Source organism: Odontesthes bonariensis, chromosome 15 (genome assembly GCF_027942865.1).
Source record: "Odontesthes bonariensis isolate fOdoBon6 chromosome 15, fOdoBon6.hap1, whole genome shotgun sequence".
Lineage (NCBI taxonomy): Eukaryota > Metazoa > Chordata > Actinopteri > Atheriniformes > Atherinopsidae > Odontesthes > Odontesthes bonariensis.
The window spans coordinates 33962015-33984943 of NC_134520.1; the positions used below are offsets into that span (position 1 = coordinate 33962015).

At 40.7% G+C, this 22929-nt stretch overlaps 2 protein-coding genes across 3 annotated transcripts in view; one reads left to right on the forward strand and one right to left on the reverse strand.

Annotated features, from left to right (window-relative positions):
- tut4 (terminal uridylyl transferase 4) overlaps window positions 1–501 on the reverse strand; it is a 39157-nt gene extending 38656 nt beyond the window's left edge. For both annotated transcript variants that reach the window (XM_075486040.1, XM_075486039.1), the window contains exon 1: window positions 376–501. The gene's annotated coding sequence lies outside the window, so the exon portion shown is untranslated. The remainder of the gene's footprint in view (window positions 1–375) is intronic.
- Window positions 502–5915: 5414 nt separating this feature from the next.
- gpx7 (glutathione peroxidase 7) lies at window positions 5916–11038 on the forward strand. Its single transcript, XM_075484481.1, has 3 exons — window positions 5916–6106; window positions 7826–8087; window positions 10648–11038. The coding sequence occupies exons 1-3, from the start codon at window positions 5975–5977 to the stop codon at window positions 10809–10811; spliced, it is 558 nt and encodes a 185-aa protein (XP_075340596.1). The 5' UTR covers window positions 5916–5974; the 3' UTR covers window positions 10812–11038.
- Window positions 11039–22929: the final 11891 nt, after the last annotated feature.

A 22929-nucleotide genomic window follows, 5' to 3' on the forward strand; every position in this document is an offset into this window, starting at 1 on the left:
GGTTAGGACTGTGTTTCAGAAAGGAAACAGACTTAGACACAACACCTGGGACTTAACCGTTAGCTAAACTTCCAAAACATAAAAGATTAGTTGGGGGGGCGGGCTTCGGGGGTCACCACGCACACTGGTGTCCATGAGCAAAAGAAACGCTCACGGTTTTATTAAAAATGTGTTACACACGTACAAGGGGAAACATTTAACCCGACTTCTTTGCGTAGCCGAGCGTGCCATTAGCCGTCCCAGTAAGCTAACTATCGAGCTAGCTAACAGGAAATAAATAACACAGGCACCCAGTTGCCACACAGCATCAACTCATTAAAATCAGACGGTGACGACTTCGACTTTTACACCACACAAGCGGAAGATATGACTTACTTTGAGCTCTGAAGTTGGTTTGGGATTATTGTTCAGCTGTCTCCATGGTTCTGTTCCACATAATATTTTTCAAATCCCACGGCCCTGGTCAAAACAGCGACCATTGACGCCATGTTAATACATTGCCCCGCTGCATTGTGGGAGTGGCAGTGATGGTTGTTTTTTTTTTTTTTTTTTTTTTTTTTAAATACAACTTTATTTTGCTTTACAAGATACAAAAACAGTGCAAAAACATGACAAGTATCATTAATAATAAATGAAGAACAAATAAGCATACCAAAATAAATACATAAATAATTAGTTTAAATAATAAATTAAGAGAGAGAGGAGAGAGAGAGAGAGAAAGAGAAAGAGAGAGAGAATATATACCAGGGGACATGAACAATGAGGATTACACTGAGTTAAAGATGTCAAAGTGGGAGACTAGATTTATAGTTTTGATAGCTTTCTTGTTATTAGAGGAGGAAATTGACTTGAAATACATCTGGAGTTCTATCACGAAAGCACAAAAATTGGGTATCACTTTGGCAAATTTACATTTGTGGATGTAATACTTAGCAAGAATTAAAATGAGATTAATTAAAAAATATTCTTTTTCAGTGGGGAGTGCCAGTGATGGTGACGAAGAGGGGCGTGTGATTGTGCTTCGTTTACGGACCACTCGTAAAATCGATACTTTAAGATTTAGATTAGATTTAGATTAGATTTGTTCCAGTTCCTCACACTAATATTTTTAGTGTTTCCTCTTATCATTTTGTTTTGTTTTCTCACAATGAATTTAGTTTCCCTCATAGTTTCTTTGGTTCCCTAAACACAACTTTTGAATCCCCTTGAAGGCAATGCTTGGTTCTCGCTAAGAACGTTTAGTATGCCATCACAGTAAAACCTATTTGTTCCCTCAAAGTAACTGTTATGTCCTCTCTAAAAAGTCAAATTTTATTCCCTTCAAAGCTTCCTCTTAATACATTTTTTCTTCAAATTATTATAAATATATATTGATCACTAAAATCCATTTATTTCTTGCATAACAGTAAAATGTAAGTGTTCCCTTACAGTAATTATTTATTCCTCGATAGTTTTTTTGTGACCTCAAGTTTTGTTTTGCCTCAAAGAATGATGCTCCATTGGGTTTTGGTTCCCTACAGCTATGGTTGGGCTTCCATCAAAACAAGTTTAAGTTTTTCCTTGCAGTATATATTTTGTTCCCTCGAAATAAGTCCTCTACTGTCTAAAAGTAATACTCAAATGTTCCTTTTCAAATTAATTTTATTGTGGTAAATATTGTTTTTCCTAATATATGCTTTGCGCCCTCAATAAAAGTTCTGTGCCCCCTTTAGTTTGCCGTCTCTGCAAAATTTATTTGTTCCCTCAAAGCATCCTCAAAGTAGTGCCTTCAAAGGAAGCTTTATGATTGCATCAGTGTTCCCTTACAGTAATTTTTAATTTCTCTCAGAGCAAATCTTGCATTCTAAAAGCAAGGTTTGTCTTCCCTCACAGAAAAGCTTCAATTTTCTTGCAATAACTGTTTTGTTCCCTCTAATTAAGTTTAGTTTTATGTTCCCTCACAGTAAAAGTTTTCATATTTCCCGCTTTAAATTTGGTCTTCCTTTGCAAAAAAAAAGCTTGTGTCTTTGCAATATGGTGAGTTTTGTCACCTTGGAACAAGTTTTCTGCTTCTCGTAGTCCAGATCACATAGAAAAACAATCGATTATAAAAGTACATAAAAAGAACATTCATAAAAAAAATTGAAAATAATAAAAACACTCCAAATCTTTTAATCATTTAACTCTTTCTATTTCTTTTTTTCAATAATATGTGTAATTATATTCTAATTACTACTGAAAAGTATGATAGTACAAGATAACAGCTCCAATAAGCCTTCCTGGGATGCAGAAGAAACAACTGTTTTGATATTTAGATTTTTTATCTGATTGTAGTAAGCATGGTACAGTTGTACAGTTGTCCCTCATTTGTCAACATGAGCAACATCTTCTGATTTTGAGATATTCTTGTATGTTTTTCTTTTAATATATTGCTCTTTCACTCTCCCTGTTACACCACTGTCATAAAAACACACTACAGCCACATACATGGATTTTTCACCAAAAAATGACATAAAAAGGCCATCAAGAGTCTACAAAAACTGTCAAGCAACTGTAAATGTAAATGTAAATGTACTTTATTTATACCCTTTACAGAAAATCATTACGGTGTACCAAAGTGCTTTACAGCAGGTAATAAATAAAGAGAAGAATAAGTAAAAACAAATAAAAACAATAAAAGAACAGTGAAAGCAATAAAATACAACAAAATTGAATAAGATAAAATAAGACAAAAGTGCCATCATCCTACTGGCTATTAAAATCAATCCTAAATAAGTAGGTTTGTAGCCTAGAGTTGAAGAAAAAAGTAAAAATATTTTGGTGCAGGGTTGGAAATCAAAGTCATAAACTTTGAGTCATTGTGCTTTAAAACGAGCCAGAATCACATAGTTTGAAGGTTCAAAAACTTCTCTAGTGTCACTTTACTTTAATCATGTATGTATTGGCTAAAGTAATCACAGAGTCTCAATGGTTTTCACCAGCACTGTACGGTAAAACATCTCCCTCACAATGGGGCTGAGACCAAACTGATGGAGAAACAGGAAGTATAACTCCATACACTTTGAGCAGAAAGTTCCATCAGTTCCATCAATCTACAGGGTCAGCAGATTGCAAAACAGTGGATAATCGGAGTCACCACTTTGTTCCTGCTCGGGTTCCTTAAAAGATGGCCATTTTCCACTCCACCCCCCCAGCAGCTCTAAGTGTTGTTCCTCTGAATCATTTCTGAGTAAAATCTTTTCTGCAGCCTCATGCAGCTCTCTGTTTCCTGAGGTTTAGAAACTGGTTAAAATGGGAAACAGCAAGTCCTGCTTTCCGCTACAAATGTTAAATAAATATTATGTTTGGAAAGATTTTAAAGCTCTGTATGTTGGTGAAATCTAGCTCACTTCAAGTGAAGGCTCGTCTTGAGGAAACAAATTAAAAATCCATCATAACGATAAGCTACACCACGAGAAATAAGCTTGACAAGTTTTGGAAAATCTGGAAGGGTTTTATGTAATGGTAGATGGCTGGAATGAAGATTTATCCATCTTTTCATTCTATCTTCATTTAGTATACACATTTAGACCTTTACATATATGTGTGTGTAGCTATAGATATACGCATTTATTTATTCACATATTTTTCATTTATTTTTCTCTCTACCACCATGATGCTTACACAAGCAATGATATTTTGTTTTGTGGTTAAAAACATCCCATTTTTTTTTCTTCTTCCAGTTATTTATTTATTAATTTTATTTTAATAATAATTATTGCTATTATTATTGTTGTTTTTTCTTCTTGTATGTACCCATGTTGTTCACCGTTGGTAAATTAACAAAATGTGCAATAAACATGTTTAAAAAAATTAAGAAATCATCATAACACTTTGAAAAGAAAGTCGAGATGTTCTGTTATCCAGATGTTCTGTATTTAGTCTGTTTAAGCAAGAATTAATGGTATATTACTACTTGTATGTGTTTTTAAGGAATAAACTCTGGCCATACAATGTAGTTCTTTCAGTTGTGTTTTGTTTAAATACTCAATACAACAGTGAGCTTAAACAAATCATATTTTTATTGTTCACCACTTTTCTTCTGCTTATGTCTTGGGCAAATATAATGTTTTGCTCTCTCTTTGAGTTATGACTGATGAAAATGTTCCCCCATAAACATGTATTTCATCTTTATAGTCTTCTTCAAACAATAGAGGGGATATTTAAAGGACCCTTTAGAGCCATTTGTCTCTGTAATTATTCAGCAGTAAATGACACAAAGTAATCAGAGCCTTCGTGCATCATCTCAGGTTTGTTTATCATTCCTTTGGCAGGAATGTGTAGCAGCCCAAATTCCCTCACAAATGAGACTCAGACTATGAATAGTCCTTTCTGAGAGGAACAAGCCTGTTTCCAGCAGAGAGGGAAGGTTTTGTTCTGGATTTTTGGCTCGTGTTCATTTGTTTTCCACCAGGCAAAAGTGGGCCACAGCCTGCACGCCCGCACGCTCAGCCCTAACGAGCGGAGATTCGAAGGTTGAGAAGTTTTCGCTCTCTATGAAATACGCCTTTAAAAGAAAAGTTTAAGACCAGAAAACACACAGCCGTATTCTTCTCAAACATGTTCCTTACTTGTTGAGACTCATCATTTCTGTCTTCATTATTATTTGATATTTTCAAAGTTTAGTAGCAACTTTATCATAAATTTGAAATAATCTCACTGAAAAAAATATATTATGTCAACACCACAATATATATTTAGGGCTGGGTGAGTTAACTGTTGATTATTTAACGCCGATAATTATTCTATCGTGCATTAACGCTTTTAAAAAATTTTTTAAATTTTTTAAAAAATTATTTTGGGGGGGCTTTTTTGCCTTTAATGGATAGGAAAGTTCAGAGAGACAGGAAGCAGGGGGCAGAGAGAGGGGGAACAACACGCAGCACAGGGCTGTCTGATGTGGGACAGGAACCGGGGCCAGCTGCAGCGAGGACTGTAGCCTCTGCACATGGGGCGCCTGCTCAACTCACTACGCCACAGACCACCCCTGTTTTATTATTTATTTTATTTTGTAAAAGTCTGTTGCTCTCAGGCTTTTATTTTGTAAAAGTCTGTTGCTCACAGGCTTTTATTTTGTAAAAGTCTGTTGCTGTCTGCTGTGGAACAGGAAAAGAAAGTAATCGGCGGATCCACCAAACATGGAGAAGGGTACGGAACTTTTACTCGGCCATTTTCATTTTAAAGTTCTTCCAGACGGCGGAGTGGACAGAACCAAAGTCATCTGTAAACACTGCCAAGTTGAATTGTCTTCTCAGCGTAGTAGTTCCAGTCTAAAATATCACTTAAAGGCAAAACACACAACTGATAGCAGCAAGTCATTCAAGGAAACAGACAGTGGAGCGAGGCTTCTACATAAAAACTACAGAAAGATGCTGATGTTAAAAGTGTGTTTGCACAACAAATGTTATGGCACTTTCATTCATATGGCAGCACATTTAAAATAAAGCTTAATGCTAAAAGCTATGCACTACTTTTGGATTCATTTTTGGATTCTGCGTACAAATGCGATTAATCGTGATTAATCAGGGAAATCATGCGATTAATTAGATTAAACATTTTAATCGTTGCCCAGCCCTATATATATTATACCTTAAAAGTCATATATTTGACATTTAGTGCTTCTACTGACACAAGCAGCTGCACGGTGGTGTGATGGTTGGCTGTGCCCCCTCACAACAAGAAGGTTCCTGGTTCAAATCCCCACTTTCTGTGCGGAGTTTGCATCCAAAAACATCCAAGTTAGGTTAAAGGGTGACTCTTGATGCCGCGCCTGTTACTTCTCGCACTTAGAATAAGTTCTTTAAAAACTGGAATATTCTTTTCTGACCCATTCTTTGGCTCTTATTCTCTAAGCGTCGGTGGGTCCCGGAAGTGTTCAGTTCTGCTGCTCTGCACCTTGACAGCTGGACGCAGTTTGAAGTTTCTCTGCTGTTGAGTTGGCACTTTATCTGGAAAGATGCTTCCTGCAGCCATGGCCGTGTTGCTGACCTTCTTCAGCCTCACCGAGAGTAAACAGAAAGACTTTTACAGCTTTAAAGTGGTGAACAGCAGGGGGAAGCTGGTGTCCCTGGAGAAGTACCGGGGTTCGGTGAGTCGGAACCGCTCATTCTTCCGCTCCGGCCGCACTTCTTCTGCATGCAGCTTGCACGGATGGATGCCTGTTGCATGGAAAAGTTTCTCCTAACATTCTGTCTGCAGATGTGACTAACACGCCGGCATCAGCCGCGGACCTGCGGGGTGTCCCGTCCCGCAGCCCCGGCAGCCTACGTGGCATCAGGCCTGCGGAGCCCCCGCAGCAGCTTCCACCCAGAGAGGAAAGGATTTATTATGATTTATCCCCAGGCCGGATTAGCCTCAATCTGCCCACAAAAGACTGATTCAGAACATTATCTGGAGCCGCTGCAGGAAGGTCAACACGAGTAACTCACTTTATTTATTGTAACTTATGACTTCATGTTACAATTTCACTGCTCACTTTATATTTTTAAACTGTTTTTTAAATTCCTAGATTGTTTTTAAAGTGTTTATAATTGTATAAACATTTTTATTGCTTTATTATGTCTGCTAATGGATGCTTGAATTTCCTTCGGGATCAATAAAGTATCTATCTATCTATCTATCTATCTATCTATCTATCTATCTATCTATCTATCTATCTATCTATCTATCTGATCATAAACATCAAACAGTTAAACAACCTGGAAAAAAATAAATCTTTGAACTTAAATTTTTTTTTTAGAGCTTTATTTGCAACAAAGCAGAATAACGACATATAAATGTGTACATAACGTCAAAAAAAAAAAAAAAAAGCCAGCCAAGGGGAGCATAAGGATAAGAATAATAATAAGAGAATGTCACAAAACTCTTTCAAAAAGAAAACTATTGAACAAACTGACATATATTCCAAGGAGTCTCGTGTAAAAAAATAAACAAATAAAACAAAGATTTAGGACAACAGTTCGTCCATAATCCCAAATTGGGAACAAGCCCATATTGTTGTTTTTGCTTTATGATTAGTTGAAGGTTTAATTGTGATTAAGTATTGCTTTAAATCATTAAAAAAAACATAGAATTTTGGTTTTCTTTTCAAAAATTTGCATTTGTGTATGTGAAATTTAGCTTTGATAATTAATAACTTAATAAAGAAAACCTACTTTGAACTTTAAAGTTGCATAACATTATGTATGACATTTTTATATTTAAGGAAAAAACAACTTTACATGCTAAAAGCTAAATTATATACAGATATCACCTTATAACTCCCTTAATATGTGCTCATTAAGCACCTTTCAAATATAGAACTTATGCCTATTTACATACTATTGTGGAGCCATGTGTAGCTGTGTCAGAACTGGATTTTAACTGGATGTTATACAAATGCACACATCTCCTGGATACCATCTCAGGCAAACTTTATTGAGGCTGCTAATTTGCACATTGCACATATTGTATTCAGTTACTTATGTTATTTTATGTTAGCTTTAGTACTTTCCCTCTTGTACCTTAACTGTTGCACAGCAATTTCCCTCGGGATAAATAAAGCTTTTGAATCTTTGAATCTTTGAAACCACATTTCCAGTTGCTTTAGTAGATACCAGCATGAGATGATTAATGAAGAACGCATGTGCTTAGTTTTCAGAGCTGAAGCATGAAGCTGTAACACGTGTTAAACCACACTAACACCTGCTCTGTGCTGTCCCTGTTAACAAAGAAAGACAGAATATATAAAAGTATAACTTACAATTCATAAGTCGGCCATTTTCAGGAGTGATTTCGCTGTATTACAGAGTTTATTTTCTGGTTGCAGGTGTCCCTGGTGGTGAATGTCGCCAGCGAATGCGGCTTCACCGAGCAGCACTACACAGATCTGCAGCAGCTCCACCGGGACTTTGGCCCGTATCACTTCAACGTTCTGGCCTTCCCCTGCAACCAGTTCGGGCAGCAGGAGCCTGGCAGCGACAAGGAGATCGACAGCTTCGTGCGCAGAGTCTACGGCGTCTCGTTCCCTCTGTTCAGCAAGATCTCTGTCGTGGGAACAGGAGCCAACAATGTGTATAAGTACCTCGTTGGTGAGTGAGCTGTGATGCACAGAGCTGAGACCAAGGATCAAACTCTATGTGATCAGTTGATTTATTTTCATCAGTAATTGGTTATTCTAGCAAATGTCATTTGACCCCTCAACCAACCAAAATAAGTGAGTTTGTATGTTTTAGAACGAAAAACCTGCAAATATTTGAGCTTTTAACAATTATGCAGCTTAAAATCTCTCCTGATCAACAACATAATTGTTGCTGTTCATGGTGCCAATGCGGCTGAAGAGAGAAAATCACAATCACATCAATGTGTTTCCACATGGTTAAATGCCAGGTACACTATGAGCTGTTCAAAGATTAGTAGGAACTGAAACAGGGAGAAGATTTAAGATTGAAGGTAGGAAGATCAAATGAGCGGGTAAAGAAAATAAAATAAATAAAACTAGATGAATTCCTCTCGCACTCACGCTTTATCGGGACATGCTGGGTATTTCCCTGCTGCGGACCATAGAAAAATATTAGGGCTGGGCAACGATTAAAATGTTTAATCTAATTAATCACATGATTTCCCTGATTAATCATGATTAATCGCATTTGTACGCAGAATCCAAAAATGAATCCAAAAGTAGTGTACAGCTTTTAGCATTTAGTTTTATTTTAAATGTGCTGCCATATGAATGAAAGTGCCATAACATTAGTTGTGCAAACACACTTTTAACATCAGCATCTTTCTGTAGTTTTTATGTAGAAGCCTCGCTCCACTGTCTGTTTCCTTGAATGACTTGCTGCTATCAGTTGTGTGTTTTGCCTTTAAGTGATATTTTAGACTGGAACTACTACGCTGAGAAGACAATTCAACTTGGCAGTGTTTACAGATGACTTTGGTTCTGTCGACTCCGCCGTCTGGAAGAACTTTAACATGAAAATGGCCGAGTAAAAGTTCCGTACCCTTCTCCATGTTTGGTGGATCCGCCCATTACTTCCTTTTCCTGTTCCACAGCAGACAGCAACAGACTTTTACTAAATAAAAGCCTGTGAGCAACAGACTTTTACAAAATAAAATAAATAATAAAACAGGGGTGGTCCGTGGCGTAGTGGGTTGAGCAGGCGCCCCATGTACAGAGGCTATAGTCCTCGCTGCAGCTGACCCCGGTTCCAGTCCCGCATCGGACGGCCCTGTGCTGCGTGTTGTTCCCCCTCTCTCTGCCCCCTGCTTCCTGTCTCTCTGAACTTTCCTATCCATTAAAGGCACAAAAGCCCCAAAAAATAAATGTATGCATTAATGCACGATAAAATATTTATCGTGCATTAAATAATTAATGCGTTAACGCGATAATAACAAGTTAACTCGCCTAGCCCTAAAAATTAGCCATGGCAACATGAAGCTTTCTCCACCAAAATGGTACCACCTAATTCTAACCCTTCTTGTGAGGACCTCGTCATTTGTCACGAGCACCATAGAAAGATGTTTGCCTGCAATTTTAGATTATTTGCGGCTGGTGCGTTGGTTAACGATGCAAATAGAGGATATCTGGCAAGATGCATTTGTAAGTCAGCTGTTTGTGTGTCTGAAAAATTACTCAGAAGCTGAATTCTAAGGATCCAACAAATCCTGACAGAGCGGTAAATCGCCCAGCTTTCGCAACAGCATTTTTTAAAGTATTTTCAGAGCCCTTATTCCAGCTTCAAAACACACGGCTTTTGTCATGGCTGTCTCTGTTGCCCGTGTTTAGGGTCACTATCCCTTTAATTTTAAAAAGAGAGAGCACCCCCTGCTATGTAGTAACCGTAGACTGATCTCACTATTGATTATGGAACTTAAAGTCATTTCTGGAGTTCTGGCTCTGTGTCTTTAATGGGTGATGCCCCCTCCAGACCCTGGAGACATTAGTAACCCGTGATGCCTAAAAAAAACCTTTGACAGGGTTGAATCGATGCACATTAAGAAGAAAATGAGCATGTCTGACCTCTGCAATGACTTTATTCTCTGGGTGAGGGTATTATATTTATCACTGACGGTCACAGAGCAAACAAACAACAGCCGTCACCTCCTTTTTACCTGCTTTTCCCACCAACTGAACCACTGGCTGTTTGCCTGTGTTTCATCCCTATCTCTTTTCGGTAAGATGAGCTTAATAAAGATGGTCGTCCTTACCAGGTTTATTTTTATCAGATTAGCACATTCCTTTTTTCATAGCTAAAATATTCTTTGACATGTCTGCGTTCAGATTTCTTTGGGGCGACAAACCGTCTGGAGGCAAAATGCAAAAGGTCACTTGTGGGGACACATTTTAATGCCAGGTGTGAACACGCCGTCTTAGAGCTGCCCACTTGAAACCAGATCAATGCTCATCCATGTTGTGTATATTCCTTATTTATCCTAACTCTCCACGATGCCTTTTCTCCTCTCTGGAAGGAGGAAAGTTTTAGTTGCTTCTGTCTTTTTCTGTGTCACTACCAGCTGTTTTGCATGAATCTAAAAATTAAAAAGCAAAAGTGAGTGCATGTCTGTGTGGACAGAAGCGTTTCTGCCCATATGAGAAACACTGTGGAAGCTTGTTTTTTCATTCATGTATTCATCTTTCATTCTGTACAGAGGTGTCTGGAAAGGAGCCCGACTGGAATTTCTGGAAGTACCTCATTGACGTAAACGGCCAGGTGGTGGACGCATGGGGACCAAGCGTTTCTGTCAAGGAAGTCCGACCCAAAGTGGCTGAAATGGTGCGGCAGATAATCTTAAAGAAGAAAGAAGAGCTTTAACCTTTAGTGCGGAGACCAGTGGCCATACAACGTACCTAAACTGTCAGAATAAACGACACTTTTGTTGCTTATAAAGTTCAACCTTCTGAAAGCACTGATGGAACACCACTATGTTTTGATATTTGGTGTTTTGTTTCAGGAAAATTTGAAGCAGCAGTTTTAAACCAAAGAACATTTGTTTGGGTGTAATGTTCGTTCTGATTTGTGGAATAAAGTTTTACTTTGATCGCTTTGTGTCCGAGTTTACATAATACTCTAAATCAAAGCAGACTTAGTGGCTTGGCTTTATAGATTTCTACAAACGCACAGTTTATAGTTCAGTTTGCTGTAGTATTTGTTGAATATTAAGGCATCAACCTGGAAAAACAAAGACCACGAGTCTGTGATGACGGCAGGCCTTCTATGTGGATGTGTTTCGATATGTTTGCTTCTTTTTCAAATACACATTCACAGAACCAGTAGAAACCACCTAAACCTGACTTACAGGTTCATTTTATTCCTATAACAACTGTCATCCGGATACTTAATTGTTATCATTTTAGCCATATGAGTAGAATAGATGACGAAGCGATTTGAAATCTAAGAATCCCACAACAAAACGACCTGTATAAGCAAAGTATGAGTCAGTGACATGAGAACAAACCGGTGACTCAGTCGTGGCTTTAAGAGATTAAGAAGGAATTTCCATGTCATTATTCAATATTTTCAACAAGGGAAGGGTGTCGCTTCAGTAAAGATGATAATCTTTTGAAATCAATTCATCTAAAACAATATTAGAGACTGTAATTGAAAGCTTGATTCATTAATGGACGCATTTGACCCAATCTAATTGTCATTATTAATGTTAACTTAGGCAAGGCAAGGCAAGGCATCTTTATTTATATAGCGCATTTCATACCACAGGCAACTCAATGTGCTTTACATAAAGACAAGGCATTTAAAAGATAAAAAATAAAACAAAGTTAAAAGCAATCAAAGAAGAGAGGGAAAAATAAAAATATAAAAAATAATCATTAATTAATTAATTTAAAAGTGAAGAGTGCAGATAAAATACTTTCAGGTGTCATATGCACAGCTAAACAGAACTGTTTTCAGCCTGGATTTAAACATTGTCAGAGTTGAGGCCTGTCTCACATCTTCTGGAAGACTGTTCCAGATGTTAGGAGCATAAAACTGAAACGCAGCCTCACCTAGTTTAGTCCTGACTCTGGGCACCAGCAGGAGACCCCTCCCTGAGGTTCTCAGAGCCCGAGTTGGTTCATATGGCTCTAACATGTCAGAGATGTACTTTGGCGCTTGACCGTGAAGAGACTTGTACACAAGCAGAGCAGTTTTAAAGTCTATTCTCTGAGCGACAGGAAGCCAGTGCAGAGACCTGAGCACTGGACTAATATGGTCGTATTTCCTGGTTCTAGTCAGGACTCGAGCAGCAGCGTTCTGGATGTACTGCAGCTGTCTTACAGCCCGTTTAGAGAGCCCAGTGAGCAGGCCGTTACAGTAGTCTAACCTGCTGGAGACAAACGCATGGATCAGTCTCTCTAAGTCTGCTTTAGACACTATTCCTTTGATTCTGGCAATGTTTTTTAGATGGTAAAAAGCTGCTGATGTTACAGATTTAATGTGGCTGTTAAAGTTCAGGTCTGAGTCCAATATTACCCCGAGATTTCTAACTTGATAGTTAGGTTTTAGAGAGAGAGTCTCAAGGTGACTGATAACACTTTCTCTTTGTTTCTGTGGGCCACAGACAATGATTTCAGTTTTGTCTGAGTTTAGCTGGAGGAAATTGTTTTGCATCCACACACTGATCTGTTCTTAGCGAGGTAAGTTTGATTATGCAAATTTTACAATAACTTTTGTAAAAAGACTCCATGCTGTATTGTTTTTCAAAATATATTGAACTTTTAGGAAGCAGTACGAATGATTTTGAAAAGGACAGAGGAGGTAGGATTTGTCTTTCAGCGGATTTTGTGGATGGTTTTGCATCCTTGTGGAGAACTAACCCAACATGATCACTCAGTGGGGTCACATGGCTCTGAAAGGATCGGATTATTGGCTAAATTACAATAAGAATGAGTTGAGCGAGGGTAATTCTCCTTGGATATCTGGCGGTGAATGAATGGGATCAGAGGCACAAAGCGTGTCATACCCCGGTATGATAGGTGGCGCTGTACCCATTCCAACTGTTGCTAATAGAGCCACTTCCTGTTGACCTCTTCACCACCAACAACAACAACAAACTCAGGCATTGGAGAAAGATGGAGAACGCAGAGCCAGATGAAGCTACGTCCCTCTACATTTGGTCTGTGATGAGCTGCTTGTTGCACAAACTCGATGCCCAACGGACCATTCTCCATCGCGTTGTTTGTTTCTTTCTGACGGCGACAACAACAGGAATATCGTCTCCTTTGACTTCCGGGTCACGACCCCGGGAAAACATCTGGAGCATGCGCAGAACGCAAAGTCTGATTCACCACGAGCTTCAGCGTCTGCAAGCAGGTTTATTTTGACTTTCAACCGAGTTCAATCTCGGGGTCTTAATCCGATCGCGAGTAACTCGATTCGACCCAATTTCTTGTCAGATTAAGGTGTCTACGTGCACTTAATAACTCAGTCTTATTGTAATTTAGCCTATAATCCGATCCTTTCAGTGCCATGTGACCCCACTGAGAGATTTCACACGTCCAACATTTCACAGGTTTTTAAACTTGGATTATCCATCCAAAAATTTCACATGTGCAAAGTTGCTTGGATATTAACAATGTTTTTAGCCATTGTCACAAGTATGGCGTGCACGTTTGGAGGCTGGATGGATATTTTGCCGCATAATGTAACCCTAAAGTTGGCACAGTATGTACAGTCAGTGCTTAAATTTAGATAAATACTTCAACTTTTTAACTTTTTATCCTTGAAAACATTTATTTTACATGTTTCAGAGGTAGCTTAAATGTGTGACTTTACAACAAACTACTTTCACCACATGCACAATACCAGTTCTAACTTTCGAAGTTTCTGATCAGACTTCTTAAAAATGTCAGCAAACAGGTTGATGTTCATCGCCATCTATAGTCTACGTGTTTGAAATGTTACACTGCATTCATTTTCAACAGGATATTTGCATTCAGTCAGCAAGAAATAGCCTCATAATTATCATGATTATATTGTACAGTGTAGGTCAACCAGTCACCAAGCCAATATTTAAGATTTCTTATAATTCTACAGGTGCTTTTGGGCTATGACATCATTGCTTTTGCTTCACTGCCGCTTCTACACCTTCTGTAGTGCTCACATCTCACTGTGCAGCGTTAGGATTATTTATGATACAGGGAAACAATAAATTTGTGTTCTGTATCTTCACGACATGATTATGTATCAGATGAAATGCATTCAGTGATGTGCAACACTGGGTATTCCTTTTAAATTTGTATCTTGCAACCCAGCCTTTTAGGCAAATAATGCACTTTCAAAGCATTCTTTTCCCACAGCTAAACTCTTTAATGATGTATTTTGCATGTATATGAGGCATTTGATCAAGGACACAACACAAACATTTGTTGCTTCGCATACCAGAAAATATTTATTAGAGAGCTTATATATAGTACAGCAGAGACCTTCATATTACATTACATGGGAATACTTTAATAAAAAATTACACGATGAATTAGCCAGAGGAGAATAAATATATTTTTACATTTTACATTTTTAAATTAAGCAATTAAAAGAGACCATAAATTAATGTGAAAGAGCTTTAAGTGAAAAAGACCAAGAAATTACATGGGACCAACTAAATAAACTCAAAGATGGTAGCACTAATAAAAAATATTAATGATTAATATTTGGCACTAGAATATTTTCAGTGATGTGCTCGACGATGATTCATTTCATGTCTAAAAAAGGATAAAAACCAGAAGCCCAAGTAACAGATGGGTCATACCAAAACTGGCACAGCAGGCATTATTGGTGGTGGCAACTGTTGTTGCCGTAGTGGCAGCTGCTGGTGTTGTCGGTGATGGTGGAAATGCTGGAGTTTGAACAGCAGGAGCCAGAGTTGAAGTTGTTGGGGTATCAACTGGTGTTGTTGGTGCAGCAGTTGGTTTTGTTGGTGCAGCAGTTGGTTTTGTTGGTGCAGCAGTTGGTGTTGTTGGTGCAGCAGTTGGTGTTGTTGGTGCAGCAGTTGGTTTTGTTGGTGCAGCAGTTGGTTTTGTTGGGGCAGCAGTTGGTTTTGTTGGTGCAGCAGTTGGTGTTGTTGGTGCAGCAGTTGGTGTTGTTGGTGCAGCAGTTGGTTTTGTTGGTGCAGCAGTTGGTGTTGTTGGTGCAGCAGTTGGTGTTGTTGGTGCAGCAGTTGGTTTTGTTGGTGCAGCAGTTGGTGTTGTTGGTGCAGCAGTTGGTTTTGTTGGTGCAGCAGTTGTTGATGTTGTTGTTGCAGCAGTTGGTGTTGTTGGTGCAGCAGTTGGTTTTGTTGGTGCAGCAGTTGGTGTTGTTGGTGCAGCAGTTGGTTTTGTTGGGGCAGCAGTTGGTGTTGTTGGTGCAGCAGTTGGTTTTGTTGGTGCAGCAGTTGTTGGTGTTGTTGGTGCAGCAGTTGGTGTTGTTGTTGCAGCAGTTGGTTTTGTTGGTGCAGCAGTTGTTGGTGTTGTTGGTGCAGCAGTTGGTTTTGTTGGTGCAGCAGTTGGTGTTGTTGGTGCAGCAGTTGGTTTTGTTGGTGCAGCAGTTGGTGTTGTTGGCGCAGCAGTTGGTGTTGTTGGTGCAGCAGTTGGTGTTGTTGGTGCAGCAGTTGGTTTTGTTGTTACTTCAGAAGCTGAAGTTTTTGTTAATCCAACAGTTGTTGCAATTGTGGCACTTGCTGGTGTGGTTGGCAAAGCTGTTGTTGGTTGAATAGTATTTGCTGATGCAGCATTTGTAGTTGTGGCAGAAGTTGATGTTGATGCAACAACTGTTGTAGTGGTTGTAGAAGAAGAATGTGGTGGTAAAGTTGTTGATGATGTTTGTGGTACAGAAGTTTTTGGTGTAGCATTCATTGATTTCGATGTTGGTGCAACCAATGTTGTAGTTATGACAGAGGGTGCTGTTGGTGCCACAGTTTGGTTTTGTTGTGCAGCTGTTAAAACTGTTGCAACTGTTGTTTTTGAAGGAATGGTTGTTGGTCGGGCAGAAGTTGTTTTGGCAGTTGTAGTTATGGCAGAAGTTGATGTTGCTGCTGCAGTTGATGATGCTTCAGTAGTTGTAGTGGTGGTAGACTTAGTTGCTGTTGCCATAGTTGTTCTTAAGGCAGCAGGTGTTGGTGGTGCAAAAGTTGATGTTGGAGCTGTTGTACCTGAAGCAGCCGTTTGTTGTGCAAAAGTTGTTGTCAATGGTGAAGCAGTTTTAGTTATGGAAGAAATCAGGGCCAGTGCAGAAGATGGGGAGACTGTGGTGGTTATTGTTCTTGCAACAATTGTAGTGGTGGCAGAAGTGATTGATGGTGAAAAAGTTGTTGTTGATGTTCTAATTGTGGTTGGTTGTGCAGCAGTCGTTGTTGCTGTGGTAGCTTTTGAAGTTGTTGATGTAGCCGTTGTGCCTGAAGCAGGCACTGGTCGTGCAGAAGATGATGTTGAAGCAGATGTTCTGGCAACAGTTGATGTGATTGGTGAAGTTGCTGATGGTGAAGTTTTTGTTGCAGGTGTTGTTAAGGAAATTGTCATTGCTGTTTGTGCTGAAGTAGTTGCTGGTGATGTAGCAGGTGTTGTTGTCGGTTCTACCGTTGTATTTGCTGAGATTGCTGGTGTAGTTGGTGCAACAGTTGTAGTGGTGGGAGTAGTGGTTGTTGGTGCAACGGTTGTTGTTTGTGATGAAGCAGGTGTTGTTAATGTTCTAGTTGTTGGTTGTCCAACAGTTGTTGTCGGTTCTACCGTTGTTGTTCCTGAGATTGCTGCTGCTGTTAGTGCAACAGTTGTAGTTGTGGGAGTAGTGAATGTTTGTGCAACGTTTGTTGTTGGTGATGTAGCAGGTGTTGTTGTCGGTTCTATAGTTGTTGTTTCTGATATTGCTGCTGTTGTTGGTGGAACAGTTGTAGTCGTGGGAGTAGTGGTTGGTGGTATAACGGTTGTTGTTTGTGATGGAGCGGGTGTTGTTGATGTCCTAGTTGATGGTTGTCCAACAGTTGTTGTCGGTGCTACTGTTGTTGTTCCTGAGATTGCTGCCATTGTTTGTGCAACAGTTGTAGTGCTGGAAATAGTTGTTGTTGGTGCAATGGTTGTAGTGGTGGGAGTAGTGGTTGTTTGTGAGAAGGTTGTAGTTAGTGATGAAGCAGGTGTTGTTGATATTCTAGTTGTTTGTTGTCGAAGAGTTATTGTTGATGCGACCGTTGTAGTGGTGGGAGTAGTGGTTGTTTGTGCAACGGTTGTTGTTTGTGATGAAGCAGGTGTTGTTGATGTTCTAGTTGTTGGTTGTCCAACAGTTGTTGTTGGTTCTACCGTTGTTGTTACTGAGATTGCTGCTGCTGTTAGTGCGACAGTTGTAGTGGTGGGAGTAGTGGTTGTTTGTGCAACGGTTGTTGTTTGTGATGAAGCAGGTGTTGTTGATGTTCTAGTTGTTGGTTGTCCAACAGTTGTTGTTGGTTCTACCGTTGTTGTTACTGAGATTGCTGCTGCTGTTAGTGCAACAGTTGTAGTGGTGGGAGTAGTGGTTGTTTGTGCAACGGTTGTTGTTTGTGATGAAGCAGGTGTTGTTAATGTTCTAGTTGTTGGTTGTCCAACAGTTGTTGTCGGTTCTACCGTTGTTGTTCCTGAGATTGTTGCTGCTGTTGGTGCAACCGTTGTAGTGGTGAGAGTATTAGTTGTTGGTGCAACGATTGTTGTTGATGATGTAGCAAGTGTTGTTGTCGGTTCTACCGTTGTTGTTACTGAGATTGCTGCTATTGTTGGTGCAACCGTTGTAGTGGTGGGAGTAGTGGTTGTTGGTGCAACGATTGTTGTTGGTGCTGTAGTAGGTGTTGTTGTCGGTTCTACCGTTGTTGTTCCTGAGATTGCTGCTGTTGTTGGTGCAACAGTTGAAGTGGTGGGAGTAGTAGTTGTTGGTGCAATGGTTGTTGTTGGTGATGAAGCAGGTGTTGTTGATGTTCTAGTTGTTGGTTGTCCAACAGTTGTTGTCCGTTTTACCGTTGTTGTTCCTGAGATTGCTGCTGCTGTTGGTGCAACAGTTGTAGTGGTGGGAGTAGTGAATGTTGGTGCAACGTTTGTTGTTGGTGATGTAGCAGGTGTTGTTGTCGGTTCTATAGTTGTTGTTCCTGAGATTGCTGCTGTTGTTAGTGCAACAGTTGTAGTGGTGGGAGTAGTGGTTGGTGGTATAACGGTTGTTGTTTGTGATGGAGCGGTTGTTGTTGATGTCCTAGTTGATGGTTGTCCAACAGTTGTCGGTGCTACTGTTGTTGTTCCTGAGATTGCTGCCATTGTTTGTGCAACAGTTGTAGTGCTGGGAATAGTTGTTGTTGGTGCAACGGTTGTAGTGGTGGGAGTAGTGGTTGTTTGTGCAAAGGTTGTAGTTAGTGATGAAGCAGGTGTTGTTGATATTCTAGTTGTTTGTTGTCGAAGAGTTGTTGTTGATGCGACCGTTGTAGTGGTGGGAGTAGTGGTTGTTTGTGCAACGGTTGTTGTTTGTGATGAAGCAGGTGTTGTTAATGATCTAGTTGTTGGTTGTCCAACAGTTGTTGTCGGTTCTACCGTTGTTGTTCCTGAGATTGTTGCTGCTGTTGGTGCAACCGTTGTAGTGGTGGGAGTATTGGTTGTTGGTGCAACGATTGTTGTTGGTGATGTATCAAGTGTTGTTGTCGGTTCTACCGTTGTTGTTACTGAGATTGCTGCTATTGTTGGTGCAACAGTTGTAGTGGTGGGAGTAGTGGTTGTTGGTGCAACGATTGTTGTTGGTGCTGTAGTAGGTGTTGTTGTCGGTTCTACCGTTGTTGTTCCTGAGATTGCTGCTGTTGTTGGTGCAACAGTTGTAGTGGTGGGAGTAGTAGTTGTTGGTGCAATGGTTGTTGTTGGTGATGTAGCAGGTGTTGTTGTCGGTTCTACCGTTGTTGTTACTAAGATTGCTGCTGTTGTTGGTGGAACAGTTGTAGTGGTGGGAGTAGTGGTTGTTGGTGCAACGGTTGTTGTTTGTGATGAAGCAGGTGTTGTTGATGTTCTAGTTGTTGGTGGTCCAACAGTTGTTGTCGGTTTTACCGTTGTTGTTCCTGAGATTGCTGCTGCTGTTGGTGCAACAGTTGTAGTGGTGGGAATAGTGGTTGTTGGTGCAACGATTGTTGTTGGTGATGTAGAAGGTGTTGTTGTCGGTTCTACCGTTGTTGTTCCTGAGATTGCTGCTGTTGTTGGTGCAACAGTTGTAGTGGTGGGAGTAGTGGTTGTTGGTGCAACGGTTGTTGTTTGTGATGAAGTAGGTGTTGTTAATGTTCTAGTTGTTGGTTGTCCAACAGTTGTTGTCGGTTCTACCGTTGTTGTTCCTGATATTCCTGCTGCTGTTAGTGCAACAGTTGTAGTGGTGGGAGTAGTGAATGTTGGTGCAACGTTTGTTGTTGGTGATGTAGCAGGTGTTGTTGTCGGTTCTATAGTTGTTGTTCCTGAGATTGCTGCTGTTCTTGGTGCAACAGTTGTAGTGGTGGGAGTAGTGGTTGGTGGTATAACGGTTGTTGTTTGTGATGGAGCGGGTGTTGTTGATGTCCTAGTTGATGGTTGTCCAACAGTTGTTGTCGGTGCTACTGTTGTTGTTCCTGGGATTGCTGCCATTGTTTGTGCAACAGTTGTAGTGCTGGGAATAGTTGTTGTTTGTGCAACGGTTGTAGTGGTGGGAGTAGTGGTTGTTTGTGCAAAGGTTGTAGTTTGTGATGAAGCAGGTGTTGTTGATATTCTAGTTGTTTGTTGTCGAAGAGTTGTTGTTGGTGCGACCGTTGTAGTGGTGGAAGTAGTGGTTGTTTGTGCAACGGTCGTTGTTTGTGATGAAGCAGGTGTTGTTGATATTCTAGTTGTTTGTTGTCGAAGAGTTGTTGTTGGTGCAACCGTTGTAGTGGTGGGAGTAGTAGATGTTGGTTCAACGATTGTTGTTGGTGATGTAGCAAGTGTTGTTGTCGGTTCTACCGTTGTTGTTACTGAGATTGCTGCTGTTGTTGGTGCAACCGTTGTAGTGGTGGGAGTAGTGGTTGTTGGTGCAACGATTGTTGTTGGTGCTGTAGTAGGACTTGTTGTCGGTTCTACCGTTGTTGTTCCTGAGATTGCTGCTGTTGTTGGTGCAACAGTTGAAGTGGTGGGAGTAGTGGTTGTTGGTGCAACGGTTGTTGTTGGTGATGTAGCAGGTGTTGTTGTCGGTTCAACCATTGTTGTTACTGAGATTGCTGCTGTTGTTGGTGCAACAGTTGTAGTGGTGGGAGTAGTGAATGTTGGTGCAACGGTTGTTGTTGGTGATGTAAAAGGTGTTGTTGTCGGTTCTACCGATGTTGTTCCTGAGATTGCTGCTGTTGTTGGTGCAACAGTTGTAGTGGTGGGAATAGTGGATGTTGGTGCAACGGTTGTTGTTGGTGATGTAAAAGATGTTGTTGTCGGTTCTACCGATGTTGTTCCTGAGATTGCTGCTGTTGTTGGTGCAACAGTTGTAGTGCTGGGAATTGTGGTTGTTGGTGAAACGGTTGTTGTTGGTGATGTAGAAGGTGTTGTTGCCGGTTCTACCGTTGTTGTTACTGAGATTCCTGCTGTTGTTGGTGCAACAGTTGTAGTGCTGGGAGTAGTGGTTGTTGTTGCAACAGTTGTAGTGTGTGATGAAGCAGGTGTTGTTGATATTCTAGTTGTTGGTTGTCCAAGAGTTGTTATTAGTGCAACAGTTGTAGTGGTGGGAGTAGTGGTTGTTGGTGCAACGATTGTTTTTGGTGATGTAGAAGGTGTTGATGTCGGTTCTACCATTGTTGTTCCTGAGATTGCTGCTGTTGTTGGTGCAACAGTTGTAGTGGTGGGAGTAGTGGTTGTTGGTGCAACGGTTGTTGTTGGTGATGTAGCAGGTGTTGTTGTCGGTTCTACCATTGTTGTTACTGAGATTGCTGCTGTTGTTGGTGCAGAAGTTGTAGTGGTGGGAGTAGTGGTTGTTGGTGCAACGGTTGTTGTTGGTGATGTAGCAGGTGTTGTTGTTGGTTCTACCGTTGGTGTTCCTGAGATTGTTGCTGTTGTTGGTGCAACAGTTGTAGTTGCTGGAATAGTGGTTGTTGGTGCAACGGTTGTTGTTGGTGATGTAGCAAGTGTTGTTGTCGGTTCTACCGTTGTTGTTCCTGAGATTGTTGCTGTTTTTTGTGCAACAGTTGTAGTTGCTGGAATAGTGGTTGTTGGTGCAACGGTTGTTGTTTGTGATGTAGAAGGTGTTGTGGTCGGTTCTACCGTTGTTGTTCCTGAGATTGCTGCTGTTGTTGGTGCGACCGTTGTAGTTGTGGGAGTAGTGGTTGTTGGTGCAACGGTTGTTGTTGGTGATGTAGCAGGTGTTGTTGTCGGTTCTACCTTTGTTGTTCCTGAGATTGTTGCTGTTGTTGGTGCGACCGTTGTAGTATCCGGAGTAGTGGTTGTTGGTGCAACGGTTGTTGTTGGTGATGTAGCAAGTGTTGTTGTCGGTTCTACCGTTGTTGTTCCTGAGATTGTTGATGTTGTTGGTGCAACAGTTGTAGATCTGGGAATAGTCGTTGTTGGTACAACGGTTGTTGTTGATGTAGCAGGTGTTGTTGTCGGTTCTACCGTTGTTGTTCCTGAGAATGTTGCTGTTGTTGGTGCAACAGTTGTTGTTCCTGGAATAGTGGTTGTTGGTGCAACGGTTGTTGTTGGTGATATAGAAGGTGTTGTTGTCGGTTCTACCGTTGTTGTTCCTGAGATTGTTGCTGTTGTTAGTGCATAAGTTGTAGTTCCTGGAATAGTGGTTGTTGGTGCAACGGTTGTTGTTTGTGATGTAAAAGATGTTTTTGTCGGTTCTACCGTTGTTGTTCCTGAGATTGTTGCTGCTGTTGGTGCAACAGTTGTAGTGGTGGGAGTAGTGGTTGGTGGTATAACGGTTGTTGTTTGTGATGGAGCGGGTGTTGTTGATGTCCTAGTTGATGGTTGTCCAACAGTTGTTGTCGGTGCTACTGTTGTTGTTCCTGGGATTGCTGCCATTGTTTGTGCAACAGTTGTAGTGCTGGGAATAGTTGTTGTTTGTGCAACGGTTGTAGTGGTGGGAGTAGTGGTTGTTTGTGCAAAGGTTGTAGTTTGTGATGAAGCAGGTGTTGTTGATATTCTAGTTGTTTGTTGTCGAAGAGTTGTTGTTGGTGCGACCGTTGTAGTGGTGGAAGTAGTGGTTGTTTGTGCAACGGTCGTTGTTTGTGATGAAGCAGGTGTTGTTGTCGGTTCTACCGTTGTTGTTCCTGAGATTGTTGCTGTTGTTGGTGCGACCGTTGTAGTATCCGGAGTAGTGGTTGTTGGTGCAACGGTTGTTGTTGGTGATGTAGCAAGTGTTGTTGTCGGTTCTACCGTTGTTGTTCCTGAGATTGTTGATGTTGTTGGTGCAACAGTTGTAGATCTGGGAATAGTCGTTGTTGGTACAACGGTTGTTGTTGATGTAGCAGGTGTTGTTGTCGGTTCTACCGTTGTTGTTCCTGAGAATGTTGCTGTTGTTGGTGCAACAGTTGTTGTTCCTGGAATAGTGGTTGTTGGTGCAACGGTTGTTGTTGGTGATATAGAAGGTGTTGTTGTCGGTTCTACCGTTGTTGTTCCTGAGATTGTTGCTGTTGTTAGTGCATAAGTTGTAGTTCCTGGAATAGTGGTTGTTGGTGCAACGGTTGTTGTTTGTGATGTAAAAGATGTTTTTGTCGGTTCTACCGTTGTTGTTCCTGAGATTGTTGCTGCTGTTGGTGCAACCGTTGTATTGGTGGGATTAGTGGTTGGTGGTTCAACGGTTGTTGTTGGTGATGTAGCAGGTGTTGTTGTCGGTTCTACCGTTGTTTTTCCTGAGATTTCTGCTGTTGTTGGTGCGACCGTTGTAGTGGAGGGAGTAGTGGTTGTTGGTGCATCGGTTGTTGTTGGTGATGTAGCAGGTGTTGTTGTCGGTTCTACCGTTGTTGTTCCTGAGATTGCTGCTGTTGTTGGTGCAACAG